The sequence below is a fragment of the Ovis canadensis genome, chromosome 3 (genome assembly GCF_042477335.2).
Source record: "Ovis canadensis isolate MfBH-ARS-UI-01 breed Bighorn chromosome 3, ARS-UI_OviCan_v2, whole genome shotgun sequence".
NCBI lineage: Eukaryota > Metazoa > Chordata > Mammalia > Artiodactyla > Bovidae > Ovis > Ovis canadensis.
The window spans coordinates 45,479,810-45,506,031 of record NC_091247.1 but is presented as its reverse complement, the minus strand read 5'-3'; the positions used below and the strand labels follow the sequence as shown (position 1 = coordinate 45,506,031).

At 35.2% G+C, this 26,222-nt stretch overlaps 1 protein-coding gene across 6 annotated transcripts in view; it reads left to right on the top strand.

Moving 5' to 3' along the window:
- EHBP1 (EH domain binding protein 1) overlaps nt 1–26,222 on the top strand; it is a 352,008-nt gene that overhangs the window by 135,019 nt on the left and 190,767 nt on the right. For 5 of the 6 annotated variants that reach the window (XM_069583033.1, XM_069583030.1, XM_069583031.1 and 2 more), the window contains exons 6-8: nt 2,720–2,901; nt 5,421–5,560; nt 25,127–25,249. In XM_069583033.1, the coding sequence (XP_069439134.1) occupies nt 2,720–2,901; nt 5,421–5,560; nt 25,127–25,249 (445 nt within the window). Of the gene's footprint in view, nt 1–2,719; nt 2,902–5,420; nt 5,561–24,369; nt 24,475–25,126; nt 25,250–26,222 lie in introns of all 6 variants that reach the window. The other variant, XM_069583034.1, reaches the window with a different exon arrangement.

Sequence of the window (26,222 nt, the reverse complement as noted above, 5' to 3'; positions counted from 1 at the left end):
TCTTGGGTGGTGGATATAGATATAGACCAGATGGTTGTAAAAAGTGAAGATTCATGGAGCTGGAGTTAGAAAGATGAAAGATCCTTATGTTTTTCTCATTATTGTTCTGCTAAAAAATGTCTTTTCTATGACAGCTAATTTTAAAGAGGAAAACAATGACTGAGCTGGGTAAAGAATTACTAAAAACATCTCTTAGGTCCCCTTTCCTATCAAGGATACAGGCTCTAAGTGAGATCCTATGTTAATATTAGAAATGGACACTGTAGACTCGAAAGAGTTCTTTTCTGCTTGCCTGCCCAGACCTTACCTTGCTTAGCAATAATGAAATCAATAGAAAGTTAATCATCAAAACTCTAGATTTTGCAGGAGTCATCCTTAAACTAGGCTTTCAAAATTATGTACATTTCCAAGTTATCTTAATTTTTATAGTTTGATTATTTGGTTATAAAATTAAATAATTACTTTTAAGGAATCAATGTCGTATTTTGTGAAATAGATTTGTTTAACAAATATGAAAACAATATGTAGCAATTTGTATGCCATGCTTTCAAAACAGAGGCTTTAAATCCTATATTTTATGTAGTAGTTGTTAGCTATTCTAAAGGTACAAGGAGAGATTATTGTTCATATCAGTGTAATAAATTGATACTCTCAGATCATAGTTTTTCATTTTGTACATTGTCACAACCTTGGACCTTAATCTTATTCTTTGATTGACAGTAGCGACCAGGGAAAGAACATTTATATTGTCTGGGACATTCGCATCTGTTCAACTTGATTCAGTTGAAGTATTTGCATATTCTTAAGTGTTTCTTCTTAGAGGTCTGAAATCCTTCTCAAGTGCTTGATGCATTTTTAAAATTCATTCATAAGGTATCTACATGCACTAATAGTTCTGTGTAATATGCTGTGCATAATCTGACAGATAAGACCACTTTTTAAAACAAGGTTTTCTTTAAGGATGCTACACTACATTTTTACTTGTTTTGCTGGCAGAAATGTCAAATTTTTTCAAAAGGCCATTTTAATGTTTTGATTAAATTAGTGTATCTTTATTTTAGGCAAGTTTGTCAATCATAGGGCAAATAAAGATTTATTGAATAATAATTCAGAAGTTAATAATAGTTTCTCCTGCCTTGGTTGGAAAATTGAGTAATTTTTAGAAAACTGTTATAGAACTTGAATGGATTTCTGTTCGGTCTCCTTATTTTACAGGGAAAATTACCAAGCCTCAAGTTCACTGACTTACTCAAAGTCACACAGCTTAGAAATTAGGTCTTATTTTAGGTCTGAACTCTCAGACTAGTTAAAGCCCAAGGATTGCTGGTATATGACTTCTGATTTACATTATTTATTAATTACTCTGTGTCTAAGATTTCTTCTTACCATTAGAACACATAGTCAAAGATTATGTCTTATTCATTTTTATATCTCTGCAGAATTGACACCGTGTCTTAAACATAGTTAATGCCCAATCATTATCCTGTTGTTCTATTTTCATTATTTTCTTAGGCTATTATGCTATAAAGAATAATTTTGGAATAAGATAGTTTATTAATGGAATGTTAAACATCTTTAATAGCAGATAGGTTTCATTTTGTGTTCCAATTTTAGTAAATTAACAGTAACTGTGTGGAGAAGAGTTGAGATCTGCTGGGGTCATTGAGCATTATCCACCACAGACATACAATCAGAGAAACCAGCTCTTTCTAATTTGATTTATGTCATCTTAGGGAGGGAAGAGAGGACTTTAGACTGGAGTGAGTAGAAAAGATCCTGGGAACAATTAAGTCTCAAAGTATAGGACAGATACAGAATTCAGAGACTGAAAAAAACGAGGTAGAAATGCCACTGAGGCTGGGGTTCTTTAAGAAATTTGAAGGTTCAAAAAGAAGAAATATCATTAGGTTACATTAAATATAATCAAAGGGGAGGGAATTGATTATTAATGCTTTTGATACCTAGCTTTGTGCTAGAACCTTTTTTTAAGGAAACCTTGCGTGCATGCTCAGTTGGTTAAGTCACGTCTGACTCTATGCAACCCTGTGGACTATAGCTTGTCAGGCTCCTCTGTCCATGAGATTTTCCAGGCAAGAATACTGGAGTGGGTTGCCATGCCCTCCTCCAGGGGATCTTCACCACCCAGGGATCAAACCCGCGGTGTCGCCTGTGTCTTCTGCATCTCAGGCAGATTCTTTACCACAGAGCCACCTGGAAAGCCTGGAAACCTTAGGTTACATGAAATATAATTAAAGGAAGGAAAACAGTTGTTGAGTATTAATGCTTTGATACCTAGCTTTGGGCTAGATCCTCTTTTTACAAGAGACCTGGATACTTTGCTATACTAGTTTGCATTCCTTGCTTTTCCTTTCCTGAGATATTTAAGGTTGTTCTAGTCTTCCCTTATTTCTCTGAGCCAGCTATCTCCAATTTTTCTCTGCCTTACACACACAGGTACACCCGTGGCTTATTCATGTTGATATATGGCAAACACCACCAAAATATTGTAAAGTAATTAGCCTCCAATTAAAATAAATTAATTTTTAAAAAGATATTAAACTTGTGATATAGCCTTATTTCAGCTTTATTTCAGTATTATAGGAATTCATTGGAGAAAGAAGTCTCAACAGATGTTTAATCAAATTACTAAAATAACATTCAAAGATACTTGGCTATAAAGTAAATAACTCCAAATTACGTAATGAATTTTATCTTCCAGGAATCCCCTTCTGGTCGAAGAAAAGCTCTTGCCACCACCAGCATCAACATGAAACAGTATGCAAGCCCAATGCCAACGCAGACTGACGTCAAATTAAAATTCAAGCCATTGTCTAAAAAAGTTGTATCTGCCACTCTTCAGTTTTCATTGTCTTGCATTTTCCTTCGGGAAGGAAAAGCCACGTAAGTTTCTTTTGTCAGATAAGCTGCTTCAAAGAATGTTTGTTTGTTTGTTTGTTTTTTAAGAAAACATTGTAGGTAAATAGTTTTTGTCTCAGTAAACTGGCAACAGTTGAGAACATCCTACCACATACCAATCATTCTTGCCATTCTTTGTTTCAGAAGCTGAATTAGATGTACTTCTTGTTATTTATAGTCTCTTTTGATGCTAGAGAATGAACAGTAATATAAAAATGACTTTAGCAATTTTAAAAAATTTACAATGTGTATTATAGGCTATCATAGGTTTTATATTTCAGTGTCTTCAGTGTAAGTAGTTGTACTGTGAAGTACACAGTTCATTTTGTAGAGATGTGTGATGCAGCTGAGGCATGAGGGGAACCCAAAATGAAAAGTTTAGGATAAGAAGAATGAAAGAACTAAAGGAACTTTTGCCAATTCAGGTTTTTTGGCTCAGCATTTCAAAAATTGTACAGGAAAGGTACAATACAGTTTAGATAACCAGTTTGCTATAACCATTATCTTTTGCAAATATCACTTCTTAAGCAGTACATAGCATTGCACAAAGATAGTTCCTATACCCAGTTGTAGTCTCCTGAAAGAATAAAATTCTAACTGGTTAGAATGAGATGTACATACCTAGAGCAAGGAAAAAAAATAATAACATTTCTCTTAGTTGTTCCATACAGTCAAATCAATGGTAAGTGTATGTTTTGGGTGTAGTGAAAGGGTTAGTACGTACTTGGAATACTGAGAGGAAAACAGAAATTCTGTGCCTAAGACTTCAGTGGTGATAGGAAGAATGAGCATTTCATTCTAATCTGCATCACACTTCTGAATGTGTTTGACCTAGTGGAAAGTGGTTACTATAATTGGCCATGTCTGTTTGACTGATTAGACTGGATCCTGTGCGTCAGTCAAAACGAGATGTTTGGCACTCATCTACAAATGACTTGGTAGATAACAATAAGCCTCTTCTCTGCAAAGTTGGCTTCTGTGGGAGTGAGGTAGAGGGACAGTGCAGCAAGCAATTACGTCTTTCATCTCAGGACTTTAAATTATAGATTTAAATATTGAAAAGTTAAAGACCTTACCCTGAAGTTCAAGCCAAAATGAAAAGAAAGGAAGCAGAGAAAGAAGAGAGACATAGTCAGAGAAGATTCTTTGAAGGTGGACTCCTTTCCACTAGGCAGAAGCAGTAAGTGATTTAGCACCATTCATGGGAATTTGGGTGAGAGGAAATTCAGTCAAACTAAGTATCAGTTTGAGTGAAGTATGTTCTCAGAACACTCTAAACCACCTCTCTATCTCCTCATTGGTTGCCTGCTCACCTTTCCCAAAGAAAATGTTCAGGGCAAAAATATAGGGGATAAAATTAAGCAAGTTAACATTTTAAGAACACAGTTATATATTGAGATTATATCCTAGTGATAGGAAAGCAGTTTGTAAGGCATTCGCATAAAGTCATACAACTGTTTTTGCCCATATAGATTTTGTATCACTAAGTTTGTCTTGAAAAGGGGAAATTATTTTGTTAACTCTAAGCTTATATGAGATAAAATGTGAAGAATTTTAAAAAAACAGTTTAGTCTGCAAAATCATGTCATATTTAGAAGATAAGTGAATGTTAACAAGCATACTTTATAAAAGCAAATTATCTTTTGTTTTGTTTTTATTGTGGTAAAAGAGAAACAGTGTTTTAATTCAGCTTTCTGGATTTGATGGAAAAATATCAGATTGAAATTTAGTTAGTACATATCATGTTAGAAATATGTTTCATTCACTGTAGTTTATTTGAAATTTAAGGTGAGAATAATAGATTAAGAAAACTTAACGTTAGTTAACATTGAGTAGTACACTATATAAGTTTGTATTTAAAATACTTTAAAAATAATTTTTACGTTTTATCAAATGTATGGTCTTTAATTAACCCAAGATGGAAATTTAACCCATTTTTCATTATGTAATTCTTACAAAGGCTAGGCTTTCAAGTGCTTTTTCAGTTACTGTAGTTTCTTAACTTTTGGCAAGTTTAAACTCCTTTGAGAAAAATGCACATTTAAACAAGATTTAAATATAATTTACAGGGTTTACCACTTCTTTTTACTCCTACCCACAAAACCAAAAGGATTCTTGGACTGTAGATAAAGAATTTCTATTCTAATTACTTCTGCAAGTTTGAATATTTTTCAAGTCTAGATCTCATCTGCTTTACAAACTGTCCTGATATTTTATGAAACAAGTTTTTGTTTCCAAACTTCATGATCAGAAAACCATACTTTAATTCCATGAAGAAAATTTTAGATATGTAGCACAGAATTTAAATAACCAGTTAATCATTTACTGTCTATAAATTAAATGTTCAATTTAAAAATTAATGAACATTTATTCAATAGTTTTGTATAACTGTTTGAAAAGTCTTGTTAACATTTAGAGAGAAGAAATATATTAATATTATTTTCTTAAGAAACAACCCTTTTTTAGGCAATGTCATTTAATAAACTGTATTATCATTGATGTAGGGATGAAGACATGCAAAGTTTGGCTAGTTTGATGAGTATGAAGCAAGCTGACATTGGCAATCTAGATGACTTTGAGGAAGATAATGAAGATGATGATGAGAACCGAGTGAACCAAGAGGAAAAGGCAGCAAAAATTACTGGTTGGTTGGTTTTATTTGCTTTAAACTAAAAATTTAGCTTTTTTTGCAGAAAAATTCATTGTTGTTTCCCAGGAAAAAATCAATTCCACTAACAAGGTATTTTTTCTTCCTTAATAATATATTTTCTTCCTTCCTAATATAATACAGCATTTAGCATTTATTTTTTCTTCCTTAATAATAATAATATTTTCTTCCTTCCTAATATAATACAGCATTTAGCTTGCTGGAAACTTTATATGCTGATGGTAATAACAGAGTTTAGCAAGTCCAAGGCTAGTCAAGAAAGCATCAAACTTTATCGAAACTACTGAATATAGTATGAAGTAGCCTAAATATGTTCATAGTTATTTTGTCATTGTATGGAATGAATGCTAAGTAAAAATCTGTCTTAAGGATAAGATGAGGAGATATATTGACTACCTTCCCCTAGTTCATGTTCATTTATTCACATAAAGTGTATGGACATTCTTTGTTTTGAATTTGTATACATCTTATGTATCCTTATATCTAGAAGCTTCCATGCAAGTATTTCTTATAGCTGGTTTGATCAAACTACTAAGATGGTTAGTAGTTCAAACCTCTTTGTATTAATTGGTCAATAAATGTTTATCAACAATCTGGTCAATAAATGTTTATCAACAATCTGGCTATCACCCTTAAGGAAGTCATGTTACACCTTTATTATTGGAATGAAAATCAAGTACTCTATACATATTCCTTTCAGCTAGTAAATTGCTGTCAATTTTTGGATTGATATCCCTTGACTTCTATTATCTATTCACCTCTTGGTGATTTTTCCAAATTAATTGGGCACTCTGGCACTGAACTCTTGGCTGTGCCTCAATTCTTGCTGTTTTATGGGGGATTTCCTTTGATCACATGGATGAGCAATTTAATTTCTTAGTTAAAAACTTCTGTGACTTCCTCAACTCCAGTGACCACTTTTACTTCTGTTAAAAGGAAATGGTCAGACTTGTATGCAAAGATAGATGTTTTGTCCTGAGCAAATTTTATAAATTACCGTTGACCCTTTACTGATTTGAACTGCATAGGTCCACTTGAATGTCGATATTTTTTAATAGTAAATAGTGCAGTACTACATGATCTGTGGAGGTGAATATGTAGGAACTGAGGACTTGAAGGATCCATGAATATAGAAGGCCAGCTATAAGTTATACGTGGATTTTCCACTGTACAGAGGGTTGATGTTCCTTAAACCCTGTTTTATTCAAGGGTCAGCTGCATTGTTTTCTAATTTATGTTTGCCATTTTGATTTCTTATTTAACCCAAGAATGTTTAGAAGAATGTGCTTTGTCATGGGCTGTGTTTATTTCTAGTTAAATTCGAATAAGATTCTGAAGCCTATCCTATCTCAATTTAAAAAAAAATATGATTGAGATCTTTTTCTTTGTAGTGTAGATAGATGATCTGTTTTTGTAAGTATTTTATGAGCATCTTTTTATATGTATCTTCTCTTTGTTAGATTCAGCATGTAGCTTTTAGACCCAAGTTTACATTTATATTATTTACTTTTTATATTCTTATGCTTTGTGTATAGTTCATCAGTGAAAGAGAACTTAAGTCCTAAATTATGTAGTTCATAAAAATTTATTCTTATACCTTTGTTGTGAATTATAATTTGATCAATTTGTACCATTTAATGCCTGTTGTCTAAAGTTTTTGCCTGATGTTGATATTTGTAATCCATACCTTCTTTGTATTTGGTGTATTTATCACTTTATTTTTATCCTATCTGTGTTAGATACTTCTCTTCATAAACAATATTTTGTTATATTTCTTGCTAACTGACCTACTTAATTTCATTTCTATTACTTTATACTTTTATTTGGGGATTTTCTTATTTTTTTCTACCCACTCTTTATATTTTTACCATTCTTAAATGTTCTTTAGTAGAGTAAATTGAAAGTTATACATCCTCTATTTTCATTTTGGAATAGTATCCTCTGAAATAAATAAGCCAGAGGGATAACTGAGCTTGTATTTCTCTACTAACATTAAAAGTGAAGCAGAATGTGTTGACTCACCTTGTGTAAGATGAGAAATTCAATATGATTTCCTCTTCTCTTTATTTGAATTTCTCCCTCCAACCCCTCCTGGCTATTATTTTTATTTCAATAACATTTTGGGATTTCTTTTTTCAATAATAAATGTTGACATTTGCTTGTTATAATGTCAGCAGAATTATATAATAATTTTAAAAATGCCATGTCTTTGCTGTCTTTGAGTTCTTTGTTTGAAATGGCTAGTTGAAGTACTTCAGGAAGGGAAGTTATGTCCTTCCCTTACCAATTCCAACTACTACTTACCTATTCTTCAAATTTTAATTCTTTTGCCGCATCCTCTGAGAAGCCTCTTATGTCCTCTCCATTTAAAATTGTCACTCTGCCCCTTGTGCACTGTACCATTTGCAAATGCATGCATTTTCTTACAGCATGAGTTTTTTATTCCAGTTGAGATGTAATTCAATCTTTTAATTAGAGAATATGGTTTATTCTTTGTATATGGCTTTTGGTTAAAACTAAATCTCAGTTAGGTATTTATACCATTAGTAGCAACTAGAATGCCACACATTTTCATTGTTATAGCCATTTTGATCAATGTTGTATATTTTCATCACAGCAGTGGGCAAAAATGGTGATAGCATGTCACAAGTTCTGCATTGCTACTGAAAAGAAAAGGAAGGACAGTATTTTTGAGCAAAATACAGGTTTAGTGAAAGGATTCAGTAGTAATTAGATTTTATAGCTGAACTCTTATCTGAGTCCATTTGAGCTGCTATAACAAAATAACAAAGATTGGATAGTTTATAAACAATAGAAATTTGTTTCTCACAGTTTTGGAGACTGGAAGTCTGAGATCAGTGTGTCAACATGGTTGGACCATCTTCTGGGTCACAGACTTTTCATTGTATTCTTTACATGGTGGATGGGGGCAAGGGAGTTCTTTTGGGCCTCTTTTATAAGACTATTAATCTCATCCAGCCTCATAACCTAGTCACCTGCCAAATGCCCCACGTCCTAATACTATCACATTGTAAATTAGGATTTCATTATATGAATTTTGAGAGACACAGACATTCATACCATAACAACCTTTATTGCTTAAACAAACATATATACTTTAATTTCTAAGATCTCTACTGCAGAGGTAACTTCTGGGGATAGCCTAAAATTCTCTGACTCTAATAGAAGTTACTTTTGATGATCCAGAATTTCTTTGGAATGCTACTGGTTTGTGTTATTATTTATTTTCCATATTTTATGCAATTTCTTCAAGATAGAGACTATATTTTGATCATTTTTTCATCTCTAGCTTCTAGCACATTGTCTGGAACACACTAAGAGTTTAAAATATTTTAAATGAAAGGTCACAAATGAGTGAGTGGGCTTCTCTCTCCTATTGTAGCCCACACTGGTCACTCTGACCTATTGTCTTGTTCCATTCATTTTGACTTTTATACTGTCTTACATTAATATAAGATGCGATGATCCCATTTGATGGACAAAATGCAATCTGGAGGAGACACATAATTCAGACCTTAAATAATTCAAGAGTAAATAATTCATAATACAAAAGTAATGAATATAAACTGTGTATTGAGAGAGCATAGGTAAATACTGACCTTGGATGATTACGTTTGTTTTAGGTCAATAATGCCACAATCATTATAACACACTTATGCTTTGACATTAACATTTTTTTCCTCAGTATTTTTTTTTACTGTCATTAGAGCATTTAATGTATTTCCTTGCCTGTTTAACTCAGTATTTTCTATTTGCAGAGGACAATTACTTAAATTAACAGCATAGCATGTTATGGCAGTTAAATTAAAAACACAGCTTATTTTGACTTCCTTAGTTACTTTTTTTTTAGCACATGTAAATTTCATTCCAAAGTTAACTCTCAGAAGTGTTTGTTTGTTTGTTTTTAGCACCAGCACTGCCACTCTAAAAATGTTTGAGTAAAATATTTTTAAGATCATAAAAAATATTACAATTTAACATTAGTAATGTGTGAATAATAACTTAAGAGTAATGAAAGTGAATGTATTGTGTAAATATGGTACAAATAAAGGATGGTGGGTATTTTTACTTACCAGATAAAGTGGCAATAACAGAGCTTACATTCACTCTTCCTTGTAGCTTTAAAAATTGTTGATGCAGTTTTTATAGAGAAAGGAATTATTATTTAAAAATTTCCCTATATTAAATATATCTTTATGTTATAATATGAATGCATAAAATACAGTCACATTATACCAATAAAATTATATGAGTATCTTATTTCCAGTAAAATTATATGGGCATATTATTTCTTCATATTTATATGAATATATATATATAAGCTGCAAACTTCTTAAACAGACTATTAGAATTATTTTGAGTCTATCTTAGATTGATACCTAGGGGCTCTTCATTTAGCCTGTGCTCTTATGGAGTATAGCTGTAAATCATTAGTAATTGATAAAGTATATCTTCTGAAATTACAGACTTTGCTTGAAGTAAAATTAAATTATGGTATACATTTAATTTAGACTGATCAAGGGCTTCCCTGGTGGCTCAGTGGTAAAGAATTTGCCTGCAATGCAGGAGATGCAGGTTCAATCTTTGAGTCAAGAAGATCCTCTAGAGAAGGAAATGACAACCCACTCCAGTATTCTTGCCTGGGAAGAGAGTTGGACATGACTTAGTGACTAAATGATACTAACTGATCTTCTCTATCTGAGATATAATTTGCTGCTAACTGGATACAGGGACTGGCTCTTAGGTAGGAACCTTTTATTGAAGTTACCCATATAGATGTTTTCTGCAGAGGTGCAGTACACATGAATGGGTAGTTGGAAAAATCACTGAAATGTAGTGGGAGTGATAGACATTGGAACTGAGCAGACAAAACCTTTTAATATGAGGTTTACTGTAGCAGGTGCTCAAAATTATATATGGTTTCAAAACAATTAGTGCCTCTTTCTATATGGCAGCCTCACAGTACTTGAATGAGGATTTGTTCATTTGATCATCTTTGGGATTCATGTTGAATTTCTGAATGTACACCAACAGAAATGGGAGAAAAAAGACATTAAGTGACAAAGTCTTACTGATGTAGCTCAGAAGGTTTGATTTAAATGAAGCAGTGTACAAAAGAGCGTTATTGGGGAAACCAAACATGATGAGACACCTGAAAGTTCCCTGGTATACTTATAGTTGTTGCAGAGATTGGCAGCGGTTCTAGTTAGGGTTAACCAGACATTCAGACTCCTAGGACCCAAATAGCACAAGCTTGGCATTAAGCTCATTTAGAAGGATATTGGACAAGAAACTGCATTCAGCAGAGCATTCCTCTTTCACTGTAGTTTTCAATGGCAGCCCAGTTGCTATTCTTTGATCTCTACCCCCAAATGACAATTTGGGTACAAGGAGATAAGATCCATATAGTTAGGAACAGGGATTACCTTGGCTTATAATATTTATAATGCCCAAGAACTAATAGCTTTTGTAACAGTTTGATAAGTATAGTTTCCAGGGTTCCTGTGAGGGACATGTTCAATTACATGCGTACCCACAATCAGAGGTCAAACTGTGGCCTTCTATTAGGTATGTAGTTCATTTAGAGTCCTCCCATCCAGATGCAGGGTGAATCAAAGGCTTCCCTGGTGACTCAGCTGGTAAAGAATCTGCCTACAGTGCAGGAGACTTGGATTCGATTCCTGGCTGGGGGAAATCCCTGGAGAAGGGAATGGCAACCCACTCCAGTATTCCTGCCTGGGAAATCCCATGCATAGAGGAGCCTGGTAGGTTACAGTCCATGGGATTGCAAAGAGTCCGGCACAACTGAGTGAGTAACACACACACACATATCCAGATACAGTTTATATATCAGGATTTATTTTTACCATAAGCAATATTGCCTGGTGTTTGTTAATCCTTTTTCTATAGTTGGTAAAGTTAATTCAGGAGGAGGAAGAGAAAGTGACATATTGGCTACCTTCAGGGAACATAATCTTACAGCACAGATGGTAGTAGAGAAGATAGCAGTTCATATTTGAGGATCTAGAGTTGATTATGGTATGACTCAGCCCTCTGAGATTAAATGTCCTACTTGTTAGGGTTATCGATAGGGATAAATAGGTCTCTTTTCTTAGATTAAAAGGTTTCTCAGAATTAACTTGGGGCTCTGGTCAGAAAATACATCTATTAATTTGTCTGGTTTTTTTTTTTTTTTTTTTTACTTCTGGATTTTTGCTTCTGGGTGTTTACCCTTTGGTACTTAGGAGACAGATTAACAAAATCGTAGAATTGCTGTGGACTCTGTAAAGTAACAAGAAATGAAAATGACCACCTGTTTTGGAGATCTGTGTGAAGGATGAGAATTTCTGGAATATTGCATCTGTTATTTAGGTTGTAAAGTTGGGAAATAGAAGCAGAGAGGTGGGGCATTTCTAGTCTCTTGAGCTAAAAAGTTTGCAAGGTATCAAGCTAACTCTTAAAGAGAGTTTGAGACACTAGGATGAGAGACTGAAGATAGCAAGAGCATTTCTTCTCAGTGTTTATAACTCAAATGTATCAACTAAAAGAATAGTAGAAGTGGCAGAAGATAGAAATTACCAATTCAGCCTACTTTCTATGTTACTCTTAAACCATAATGCTGCTTGGCTTGTACTAAGGACAACTGAACATTATCTAGCACCCCATGCAAGACTCTGGGAGAATTCTGTGGATACTGAGAATCCATCTGACAGAACCACGAGGAAGGTAAGAACTCTGAAGAAGCTGGACAATCTCCAGGATTTATTTAGGAAAGAGACAAGAGACAATTAATAGTCCAAGTACCCATATGCATTCTTTAAGGATTTATCCTAGAAATGCAAGGTTGCTTTAGCCATAGTAACAGAATAAAGGAGAAAAATCATATAATTACCTCAATAGATGCAGAAAGGAGCATTTGAAAAAATTCAATACCAGTTTCTCAGCAGTTTTAATATAAATGAATTTCTTCATTTTGATAAATGGCATCTGTGGTGAGCCAACATCATATATAATGATGAAACACTGAACACTTTTCCTCCAAAGATTGGATAAAGGCCAGGATGTTTGCTGTCGCCACTTTCATTCAATATTGTACTGAAGACCTTAGCAAGGGCACATGATACAAAATCGATATAGAAAATTTACATTTTTGTATATGAACAATAAACATTTGGAAGATTAGGTTAATGAAACAGTTTCATTTACAAAGGAGGCTGAAAGTAACATAGACTTCTTCAAAATGAATTTAGCAAAAGATGTAGAAAAACCTCTACCCTGAAAGCTATAATACATTATTGAAGGTAATTAAAGAAGATCTTATTAAATACAGATTCTGTGTTCATAGATTGGAGAACTCAACATTGTAAAGATGTTATCTTCTCCACAAATAGATCTGTGTTCAACTCAATGCCATTCATAATGCTAGCAGGCGTTTTTTTCTGACTGTGCTGGGCTCTTCATTGTGGTGCATGGGCTTCTCTTGTTGCAGAGCACAGACTCTAGAGCATGGGCTTTAGTAGTTCTGGAGTGCGGACTATAGTTCTGGCACACAGGCTCTCAAGCGTGCAGGCTCACTAATTGTGGCATGCTCGCATAATTCTGGTGTGCTGGCTTAGTTGCCCTGCAGCATGTGGGATCCTAGTTCCCTAATCGGAGAATGAACCCAGGTTCCTTGCATTGGAAGGTGAATTTTTAACCACTAGACCATCAGGATATCCCCTAGCAAGCTTTTTAAAAAGTAGACATTGATAGCTGATTCTGAAATACAATTGGATTTATAAAGGAACTGAATAGCCCAAACAGTATTGAAAAGGAACAGAATTGTTAATACTGTCTGATATCAAGATTTACTGTAAAGCTGTGATAATTAATATAGTATGGTATTGGCATAGGAAAGACAGATGAGTGGAACAAAACATGAAGTCCTGAAATAGAAATGTCTTTGGTGAATTAATTTTTAGCAAAGGTGCAGGACAATTCAGTAAAGAAAGGAAAAGATTTTCAACAAATTATTCTGAAACACCTAGATATCTGCATGGAATGAGTCTCAATTCCCACATATACACAAACATTAATTCAAGGTAGATCATGGACCTAAATGTAAAAGCTAAAACTATAAAGCCTCTGAAGAAAAAAAAGACTATATTTGTGGCCTGAGAGTGGACAGAAGGTTCTTATATTACACAAGACACAGAAAGTAACAACCATGAAAGAAAAATCTGATGAATTGACTTTGTAAAACTTTAAGATGCATGCCATTGAAATAGGCCAATAAGAAAATGTATTGGCAAATTACAGACTTGAAGAAAATATTCAAGATGCATATATCTGACTTGTATCTGGAATAGGTTATTTTAATGTCCTCTAACTCAATAATAAAAAGACAACCCTTTTTTTTCCCCCCCTGTGGTAATGGGCAAGGATTTGAACCTGTGGTTCACAAAGAAAGATACATCATTGGCCAGTAAGCATAAGAAAATATTGCTAGTGTCACTTGTCATCAGGGAAAAGCAAATTAAAATCATCATGAAATACAGCTCCACATTCCCCAAGTGGTTAAAATTTAAAAGACTGGCAATAAATTCTCACTGTTGGTAAAGATATGGACCGACTGGAACTCTCATCCATTGTTCATGAAGAATATAATGGTAAGGTCACTTAGGAAGTTTCTTATAAACACTACAGATATACCTAGGGCATATGTTTATAATAATAAACATTAACATTAATAAATATTATAAAAATGTACCCCCTGACCAAGCATTCTGCTCCTGTGGAGTGGAATCTTTATCCAAAAGAAATGAAAACATGTATCCAAAAAAGACTAGCACAAAAATGTTCATATTTTATTCATAAGAGCCCCAAACTGGAAACAGCTCAGCAATATGTCTGAACCATATTATATTTGTGAATGGAATACTATTCAGCAAAAAAAATGAACCTATTGATGTGTTCAGCAACATGGATATATCTCAAAACGATCATGCTGAGTGAAAAAGGATTTACATGAGTGTATGTATTGTATGCTATACTCCAAAGCCAAATTTGCCTGTTAATCCAGATGTCTATTGACTTCCTACTTTTATATTCCAGTCCCCTGTAATGAAAAGGACAGCTTTTTTTAGTTCTAGAAGGTCTTGTAGGTATTGATAGAACTGGTCAACTTCAGCTTCTTCAGTTTGTTACTGGTTGGGGCATAGCTTGAATTACCGTGATATTGAATGATTTGCCTTGGAAACAAACAGAGATCATTCTGTCGTTTTGGGGATTGCATCTAAGTACTACATTTTGGACTCTTTGGTTGACTATGATGGATACTCCATTTCTTCTAAGGGATTCTTGCCCACAGTAGTAGATAAAATGGTCATCTGAGTCAGTTTCACCCATTCCAGTCCATTTTAGTTTGCTGACTCCTAAATGTCGATGTTCGCTCTTGCCATCTCCTGTTTGACCACTTCCAATTTGCCTCGATTCATGGATCTAACATTCCAGGTTTCTTTGCAATATTGCTCTTTACAGCATCGAACTTTACTTCTATCACCAGTCACATCCACAACGGGGTGGTGGTTTTCCTTTGGCTCCATCTGTTCATTCTTTCTGGAGTTATTTCTCCACTGATCTCCAGTAGCATATTGGGCACCTACCAGCCTTGGGAGTTCCTCTTTCAGTATGCTATCTTTTTGCCTTTTCATACTGCTCATGGGGTTCTCAAGGCAAGAATACGGAAGTGGTTTGCCATTCCCTTCTCCAGTATACCAAATTTTGTCAGAACTCTCCACCATGACCTGTCCGTCTTGGGTGGCACTACACGGCATGGCTTGTAGTGTCATTGAATTAGACAAGGCTGTGGTCCATGTGATCAGATTGGTTAGTTTTCTGTGATTGTTTTCAATCTCTCTGCCCTCTGATGGAGAAGGATAAGAGTCTTATGGAAGCTTCCTGATGGAAGAGACTGACTGAGGGGGAAACTGGGTCTTGTTCTGATGGGCGGGGCCATGCTCAGTTCAGTTCATTTCAGTCACTCAGTCGTGTCCGACTCTTTGCGACCCCTTGAATCGCAGCACACCAGGCCTCCCTGTTCATCACAGTCTCCTGGAGTTCACTCAGACTCACGTCCATCGAGTCCGTGATGCCATCCAGCCATCTCATCCTCGGTCGTCCCCTTCTCCTCCTGCCCCCAATCCCTCCCAGCATCAGAGTCTTTTCTAATGAGCCAACTCTTCTCATGAGGTGGCCAAAGTACTGGAGCTTCAGCTTCAGCATCATTCCTTCCAAAGAAATCCCAGGGTTGATCTCCTTCAGAATGGACTGGTTGGATCTCCTTGCAGTCCAAGGGACTCTCAAGAGTCTTCTCCAACACCACAGTTGAAAAGCATGAATTCTTCGGCGCTCTGCCTTCTTCACAGTCCAACTCTCACATCCATACATGACCACAGGAAAAACCATAGCCTTGACTAGACGGACCTTAGTCGGCAAAGTAATGTCTCTGCTTTTGAATATGCTATCTAGGTTGGTCATAACTTTTCTTCCAAGGAGTAAGCGTCTTTTAATTTCATGGCTGCAGTCACAATCTGCAGTGATTTTAGAGCCCCCCAAAATAAAGTCTGACATTGTTTCCACTGTTTCCCCATCTATTTCCCATGAAGTGATGGGACCAGATGCCATGATCTTAATTTTCTGAATGTTGAGCTTTAAGCCAACTTTTTCGCTCTCCTCTTTCACTTTCATCAAGAGGCTTTTTAGCTCCTCTTCACTTTCTGCCATAAGGGTGGTGTCATCTGCATATCTGAGGTTATTGATATTTCTCCCAGCAATCTTGATTCCAGCTTGTGTTTCTTCCAGTCCAGCGTTTTTCATGATGTACTCTGCTTATAAGTTAAATAAACAGGGTGACAGTATACAGTATACAGCCTTGACGTACTCCTTTTCCTATTTGGAACCAGTCTGTTGTTCCATGTCCAGTTCTAACTGTTGCTTCCTGACCTGCATACAGATTTCTCAAGAGGGCCATGCTCAGTACATCTTATATCCAATTTTCTGTTGATGGGTAGAGCTGTGTTCCCTCCCGGCAATTTACCTGGGGCCAAACTATGTGGAGTTAATGAAAATAATGGTGACCTTCTTCAAAAGGTCCCATGCACACACTGCTGCACTCAGTGCTCCCAGCCCAGCAGCAGGCCACCACTGACCCACACCTCTGCTTCAGATTTCTGGACATTCCTGGGCAAGTCTGGGTCAGTCTTTCGTGGGGTCACTACTTCTTTCTCCTGGGTCCCGGTGTGCACAAGGTTCTGTTTGTGCCCACCAAGAGTCTATTTCCCAGTCCTGTGTAAGTTCTGGCTGCTCTTTCGTGGGGTTAATGGCCACCTGGTCATAGCAAATGCCCTCTTCCAACAACACAAGAGAAGACTCTACACATGGACGTCACCAGATGGTCAATACCGAAATCAGATTGATTATATTCTTTGCAGCCAAAGATGGAGAAGCTCTGTACAGTCAACAAAAACAAGACCCAGAGCTGACTGCGGCTCAGATCATGAAACCTTATTGCCAAATTCAGACTCAAATTGAAGAAAGTGGGGAAAACCACTAGACCATTCAGGTGTGACCTAAATCAGGTGTGACCCTTAGTATTATACAGTGGAAGTGAGAAATAGATTCAAGGGATTAGATCTGATAGATTGCCTGATGAACTATGGATGGAGGTTGGTATAGGAGGGAGGGATCAAGACCATGCCCAAGAAAAAGAAATGCAAAAAAGCAAAATGGCTGTCTGAGGAGGCCTTACAAATAGCTGTGAATAGAAGAGAAGCCAAAAGCAAAGGAAAAAAGCAAAGATATACCCATTTGAATGTAGAATTCCAAAGAATTGCAAGGAGAGATAAGAAAGCCTTCCTCAGTGATCAGTGCAAAGAAATAGAGGAAAACAATAGATAGGGAAAGACTAGAGATCTCTTCAAGAAAATTAGAGATGCCAGTGGAACATTTCATGGAAAGATGGACTCGATAAAGGACAGGAATGGTATGTACCTAATAGAAGCAGAAGATATTAAGAAGAGGTGTCAAGAATACGCAGAAGAACTATACAAAAAAGATCTTCATGACCCAGGTAATCACGATGGTGTGATCACTCACCTAGAGCCAGACATCCTGGAATGTGACATCAAGTGGGCCTTAGGAAGCATCACACGAACAAAGCTAGTGGAGGTGATGGAGTTCCAGTTGAGCTATTTCAAATCCTAAAAGATGATGCTGTGAAAGTGCTGTACTCAATAACCAGCAAGTTTGGAAAACTCAGCAGTGGCTCCAGGGCTGGAAAAGGTCAGTTTTCATTCCAGTCCCAAAGAAAGGCAATACCAAAGAATGCTCAAAGTACCGCACAATTGCACTCATCTCACACGCTAGTAAAGTAATGCTCAAAATTCTCCAAACCAGGCTTCAGCAATACATGAGCCGTAAACTCCCTGATGTTCAAGCTGGTTTTCGAAAAGGCAGAGGAACCAGAGATCAAATTGCCAACATTCCCTGGATTATTAAAAAAGCAAAAGAGATTCAGAAAAACATCTATTTCTACTTTATGACTATGTCAAAGCCTTTGAGTGTGTGGATCACCACAAATTGTGGAAAATTCCGAAAGAGATGGAAATACCAGACTACCCCACCTGCCTCCTGAGAAATCTGTATTCATGTCAGGAAGCAACAGTTAGAACTGGCCATGGAACAACAGACTGGTTCCAAATAGAGAAAGGAGTATGTCAAGGCTGTATATTGTCACCCTGCTTATTTAATTTATATGCAGAGTACATCATGAGAAACACTGGGCTGGATGAGGCACAAGCTAGAATCAAGGTGGCCGGAGAAACATCAGTAACCTCAGATATGCAGATGACACCACCCTTATGGCAGAAAGCAAAGAAGAACTAAGAGCGTCTTGATGAAAGTGAAAGAGGAGAGTGAAAAAGTTGGCTTAAAGCTCAACATTCAGAAAACTAAGATCATGGCATCCAGTCTGATCACTTCATGGCAAATAGATGGGGAAACAGTGGAAACAGTGGCTGACTTTATTTTGGGGGGCTCCAAAATCACTGCAGATGGTAACTGCAGCCATGAAACTAAAAGACGCTTACTCCTTGGAAGGAAAGTTATGACCAACCTAGACAGCATATTAAAAAGCAGAGACATTACTTTGCTAACAAAGGTCCATCTAGTCAAGACTATGGTTTTTCCAGTGGTCATGTATGGATGTGAGAGTTGAACTATCAAGAAAGCTGAGCGCTGAAGACTTGATGCTTTTGAACTGTGGTGTTGGAGAAGACTCTTGGGAGTCCCTTGAACTGCAAGGAGATCCAGCCAGTCCATCCTAAAGGAAATCAGTTCTGGGTGTTCTTTGGAAGGACTGATGTTGAAGCTGAAACTCCAATACTCTGGCCATCTGATGCGAAGAAATGAGTCATTTGAAAAGACCCTAATGCTGGGAAAGATTGAAGTCAGGAGGAGAAGGGAACGACAGAGGATGAGATGGTTGGATGGCATCACCGACTCAATGGAAATGAGTTGAAGTCAACTCCTGGAGTTGGTGATGTACAGGGAGGCCTGGCATGCTGCAGTCTATGTGGTTGCAAAGAATCAGACATGACTAGCGACGGAACTGAACTTATGTTCTGTATGTTTCCATTTACATGATGTTCTGGAAGAGGCAAAACTAATCTTGCATTAAAAACATTAGAATAGTGTCAGCTAGTGTATTTGGAGATTGTCTGAAAAGAGGCATGAGAGAATTTGCAGGAGTTTGGTGGTGGTGCAGTACTCTGCCTCTTGTGTCACATGGATGTATATACATTTGTCAAAATTCATTGAATTGTACAGTTTAAGATTATACCTTTCATATATGTGCATGAGTAAAATGCTGGAAGGTAATATGAGAATTATAATAAATTCACTAGATTGGTAAGAAAATGAATGATTTCAACTTTCTGATTTATTGATCTACTGTGTGGTAGCTAGTCTTCAAAGATTGTCCTCCAGTGAGTGAAAAAGGCCTCTCAATATTCATGCCCTTTTGTAGTCCCCTCCCCGTCTTCTGGGCTGGTTCCATAAATCACTTTTAATCAATAGAATGCAGTGAGGAAGTGACATTCTGTAGCTTCCAAAGCTAAATTGTAGCTTCTACCTGGGCCCCTTGTAGTGTGTTTTGTGTGAGATACCAGTTGCCATGTAAAATGTCCAGCTACCCTGGGTTGCTGTGTTGAAAGGAAACCCCAAAATATCCATATTGACAGCTATTTACAGTGCTAGGGGGTAAGGGGAGAGATGCCTGAACAGTCCCCAGTTGTTCCAGCCTCTCAGCTGAAACACCAAACATGCATTTGAAGAAACAGTTTTAGACAGCCAGCCCAGTTCAATGTTTTGGTGATTTAATCCCAAGCCACTCTCTAACTGCAGTGAACCACTCGGCTGAGTCCAGTCAATCCACAGAACTGTGAGAGGTGATAATTTGTTTTAAAATGCCAAATTTTAGGTTGGTAGCTAAAACTAACGTTTCTAGAGATAAATGAAATGTGTTGTACATAGATGGATAATATATACACATGTAGATATATAGACAGATGTAAGATTAAAAACACAATTGCCAAAATTTAAAAATAAGGTGTATGTCTTTCTACCTTTATAAAAATTATGGCTAGTATTAGGACTTTCATTCAGTTTATTCATTCATTCATTTGCAATATGATCTACTAATGGGATTGAAAATCACATTATTAAACATATTATATCCATAAATCAAATATTTATGGGCTCAAAGCCTATGAGAAAAGTGATGTCCTTCTAAACTTGATCTCTGTCAAGAGGTTGCAGTGTTACTATCTTAGACCATTTTAAAATGAGATATGCCTGTACTGAATCCTGTACTTTGGAGGGAAGAATGAGGATGCCACAAGATTTGTAGATATGTTGTGCCTCTAGGTAGCCCCCACCCCACCCCCACACTGGCCCTTTTAACTCCACTACAGACTTTCTTAAAAAGAAAAACCCACCTATTCTTTGTGACACCACTTCTATCCCCCTGTTTTGGTCCGGTGTGATAATCTCTCGTGGTCAATTTCTATCTTCTTTTGCCTTCCTAACAATAAAGAAGAGTCTCAAATTACTTGACCCTGTGCTTCGATTGCTTGCCCCTAATTTAGTTTGCCTTCTTATTCTCACCAATATGAAACAAGTCTAGATTGACACACTGTTACCGATGACTTAATACTGCACTATAGGTTTATTGCTCAGTTTGAGTAGTGCTAGGATAGGTAGAAATTATATTTTGTGCTATTACATATCATTATTAAATAACATTTTCCAAAGTGTAGACTTTTGGTGAAATAAGTCTTTAATAAATAAATATATATAAATATATTGGGCCAGGGAATTTTTTTGATCAGGGTGGTATATTACTAGGAAAGTGTCCCACATAAAAAAATTCTGGGAATTTGTGTTGTGAACCTTCTTTTAAACTTTTAGCTTCTGTTTCTCTGATTATACATGTAAAACATACTGACTGCAAGAAATTTGGAAGTAAAAGAAATGTACTTTTTTTTTTAAAGGAGAAATATATAACAAAATTTGTATTTTAGGCTCTGCATCAGCATATGCAAATACCAATTGACTTATTTTCATAAGTTTCACAGGCAACTGTAGCTTGGTATGGCCAAACTGAATAGCCCCCACTATAGTTCTAGAACTAATGTCCACACAGTCACCCAAGACAGAAACTTGGCAGGTATCCTAGATTCCTTTCCCCACTCCCCATATCAAATTAAAACCTTCAAAACTTTCTTCTTAATTTATTCTTTAATTAGCAAATATTTACTAAGTCCCTTCATGAAGTCGTGATGCTGAACTGCTCATCTTTTATCTTCCTATCCTGTTTTTTTCAATTGTTGCTACCATGTTGCTCTTGGTATGATGTTTCTAAAATATGCTTTTGATCTTACAGTGGCTTCTCAGAGCTTTCAGAGTAAACTTCACATTCTTCATTTTGGTCACTGTAACCTTCATGACACCACATTGGCCAGCCTCATCTCATTCCATTCCCCATCCCTGACATCTTAACCCCCAAGCAACTTGCTGTTCCTCAGGTATATCATATTCTCATTTGCCTCCCTTGCATTGTTGTGGAAGGCCCTCCCCTTTCTCTTTTAATAATAACATTGATATCTGTTTGTTTTATTTTTCACTCAATAACTCCAGGAAGCCTTCCCAACCTCAGCCTGAGTTATACGCCCCTCTTCCAGTTTCACTTAGCCTACGATGCATGTCTCAATTATAACATATATCCTATTTATCACATATTGCCTTACTTATCTATCTGCCTCCCAAAAGGATAATAGGTACTTGAGAAATGTTTATTATGTAGATAAATGGTATTTCTTTGGAGATTGCTTCTTTTTATGATCTGGATCATTTGTGAATGAATTCTAGAAGCAGAGGATCTAGGTGTTAAGTAAGGATTTATTTAAGATATGGATAAATAAGGAAAGCTAGGATAGGAAGGACAATTTATTGAGACAGGGATGGAAATAAGTAGTTACTTTGGGTTAGTTAATGACGGAGTGGTCCTTAGTGGTTTTACTTTATTTATTTTTTATCAGTGGTTTTAGATTTTTTTTATCAGTGGTTTTAGATATCACCAAAAGCATGATGAGGAGAAGGAAATACTCTGAACATTCAGAAAAATTACAATGTAAATAATTTAGTCATGTGATAGTCACTTTGATAGCATTTAAATGAATGTCCATATTGTACATAAAAGTGTATAATGGAACAATAATAATGTTTTGAAGGTAAGGACCAAATTTAATGTTTCTTTAGTATTCCGTATATTGCCCCTTATATAAGATGTTTGAATAAATGATTTCTACTGTCATTGAAAATATATCTAAGAATATTAAATATTAAATAAAATGTGTAAAGAAAGTACAAATCTTTGAGCATTATTTTAAAATATTTTAACCAGTAATTGCACATCTGGGAATAAAGTGCAAATAAATGCTACTAATATACATGATAAAATGTGAATATTAATAATAATACCTCAGGATATTTTTGAGAATCAACTAATAACATATGCAGAGCCCTTTCTACTTCTTAATAGAGGTTAACTGCTGTTAACTAATGTTACTAATATTTGTTTTTTTTCATATTTTTTTAAGTTTAAATATCTGCAAACTTTTAAAAATACAAAACTAGTAATGAATGAAAAAAAGTCAGTCATGCACTGGTAGTCACATAGCATAGATTCTTCACTCTATTACACTTCCTTGAAAATTGCAAAGTTACAGTAACTAGTAGTTTGGGGTAAAAAATCTACTTTAAGAATGAATTCTTCCTGTTGAGGAATTTGCTAGGTTAATTTGAGTCAGAATGAGATTTAAACTATTGGAAGGATAAAATGGAAGAAGATACTTTATAAAAACTGATTATTTAGCTCATATTATTCACAGACTAAGAGTCCAGTTAGTATTAATTCTGTTTACTCTTTTTTTATTTTCTATGGTTGACTATCTCAAGCAATCTTATTCATACAAAATATATTTCTCATTCAGACAAGGGAAATGAATAAGTTTGTCAGTTTTTCTAGTAGTCGTTTATGGTCTTTTTCAGTGTTAATATCTTTCTTTATCAATGGTAAATTCCATGAGGGCAAAACTATGCCTGATTTTTTTTCATTCTTATGTTCCAAACATGGTACTTGGCACAGAGTGATAAATAAGTATTTATTTGTTCAACAACAAATGATTGGATGAAGACAACCTTATTACAACCATGTATTTATATTATGTGGTTCAAATAAAATTTAGACTCTACATTTGCGTGTTAAAGAACAGCATTTTAATGCTGGATTTGCAACTGTTTTCTATTTCTAACCATTTTATTTCCCACTGAATGATCTGGATCTGTTTGGTTTGTCCTAATGCCTAAGTTATTGCCAAGTTTTAACTTTGGAAATAGCAAGGATTAACTAGAATACTCTAGTAGGTTCTTAATATTTTATTCCAAGCTAATTTTCACCCAGTGAATCATAATTTCACATATTTGGAGTTGTCCAAAACATGTATGACTCATTTTTAAAAATTCTATTTATGTACAGAATGAATTTTTATTTTAATATTTTGCTGTCTGTTCCTGTCTTTTTTATTCTGTCTCTTACTGGCTAAATAAGATATCCTAAAGCAAATACTCAGGAGTTCCCTTAAAAGCACAAATTCTCTAGAAAGCAGGAGTAGAAAATGGCAATTGCCTGCTTTTTTTATTTTGTGCTGATTTTTAACATTCTAGAATATTAACAAGTGCTTATTATGTTCATGATTCATGTAGATACATTCTTAAATCCTTTAATTTAAATTTAGAATACTATAAAACAAATAGCACATATTTTCTGTGGTATCTGATGAAAATTTTTCTATTCTATTTTTAATGCCTTCATTTAAAGCCCTATTTTACAAATGTAGAATGTGAAAGTTATTATCTCTGTTTTGTATTTGTTAACCTAGTTAATAGTACTAATATAAATTTTAACAAAAATGTTCTCTATTAGTACAGCATCACTTTCAGTTAAATACATCTGTTGTAGTTTATCAAAATAACATCCTCTGACTGTATTCTTTTGATTAACCAAATATCCCCTCTCTTTGTCTTTTTGAGTAACAGCATGCTTCTATGACTCTTTAATTAAGTGACCTTTCCTTACATTTGTCTCGACTGGCTTCTGTTTACAGAAATTGTAAACCAATTGAATGCTCTGAGCAGCTTAGATGAAGATCAAGATGACTGCATAAAGCAAGCAAATATGCCTTCAGCTAAATCAGCCAGTTCCTCTGAAGGTCTAAGAGCTTTCTTCCTTTCTTTCTGCTTCTGATTGCCTGTATTTACTGTGACCTGCTACCTCTTGACTTTCTGTCTGTACTTAGCTGTCAGTGTTGTCTTTGTGCATTTCCTTTAATAAATTTTCTTTGGTAATTTGTAGTGCACCAACAGGCAACAGCATAACATAACTTAACCATCTTTAGCAAAACTCGTATTAGGATGATAGGCAGTGATTTTAAAATATCTTATAATAATTGGTCATATGACATATTTATTTAGTTAGCTTATATATTGTAACAACATTGTTTTAAAAATATTTGCTTATATTACATAAGTTTGAATTATTCAATAATTTAGGAGTGAAAGATGTTTTTTCTCAGAATATATGTTAGTACTTTTTTATTGAATCAAGGAAGATTGAGATGAGTTTCTCTATTTATTGTCTGTTATTTTCAAATTCATATGCATATGTCTGTTTTCTTTTATTTGAATATGTTGGTATGCTACAAAATACTTGAATGGCATTCTTTCATTGGTAAAATGCTACATCTTATTATTTGCAGGTATTATTAGTGTAAATTTTTACAGTTTGAAATGTTTCATGAATGCATGATAATTATGCTTAGCTCTATGTAACCACAGTGAACTGACACATATGTTCATTTTCAGAGCTTATCAACAAACTTAACTTTTTGGATGAATCAGAAAAGGACTTGGCCACTGTGAATTTAAATCCATTTGGTGATCCTGATGTAGCAGAATTAAACCCATTTGGAGATCCTGATTCAGAAGGTAGCACATTTTTTCTTTACTTTTGAAGTCTTTATTTAGTCAAGTTCTCATGATTTGTAAGAACAGAAAGAGATTTTTTTGTTTTGTTTTAAAGACTTACAAATTTTGTTTATAATGACTATTATTTATTCAGTACCAGTTGCAGTTGATCAGCAATTCTGGATAGCTTCTATTGAATTATTTTTAAAGAAAAAAGAAAGCCTACATAAATATTTACTTGGGGCTTATTTTTTTTTAACTCTTTATTAGTTTGATCAAATAGTGAAGCTCTAATATTAGATATAACAGTATTTTACTTAGCTGGCATACAGTAAAGTCTCATTATTTTGGCCTCACCAAGCAAGATCAGGTTGTGGGCAATACCCATATTAGGATGGTGGAGGTAGCCTCTCTCTATGTACAGCTTCTCCACCCTCACACCTCAGTCTGATGAGCCTCTCCACCCCTAATTCCCTGTCTCCAGCTGGGAATTATTCTCAGTAACAAAAGTTAAACTGTGCATGTGAATGTCACAGAACAGAAGAAAAGATTTAAGAGCTACTCCTGTCATATATACAACATATATAGAAGAAATAAAACCAAGGTTTTTTTTTCCTTAGTCATTTTTCTTATCAAGTAGTTTCAAACTATTAAAGCTTAGAAAAGAGCTATTAAAGAAATAAGACCTTTGTTTCATTAAAATCTGTTTGCTCAAAGTAAATGCAAGAGTGAGTAACCCCTGTTTGCATCTTTTAGACTGCTCTTATGACATCCTCCTGAGCTTTAAAGAATTTTGCTCCTGCAGATCATTGTGAAAATGAGATTTCAATTTAAGGATTCACTGTATGAAATATCATTTCATAATCTACTTCTTCTTCTTTTCTTTCCTTTACTTTCTCCCTTCTTACCAAATTCTAAATTAGTAAGTTTAGATTAATGAGATTGTATTTTTTTGTGACTTATTTTATATTGAATCGCCAGTCTCTGTCTGACG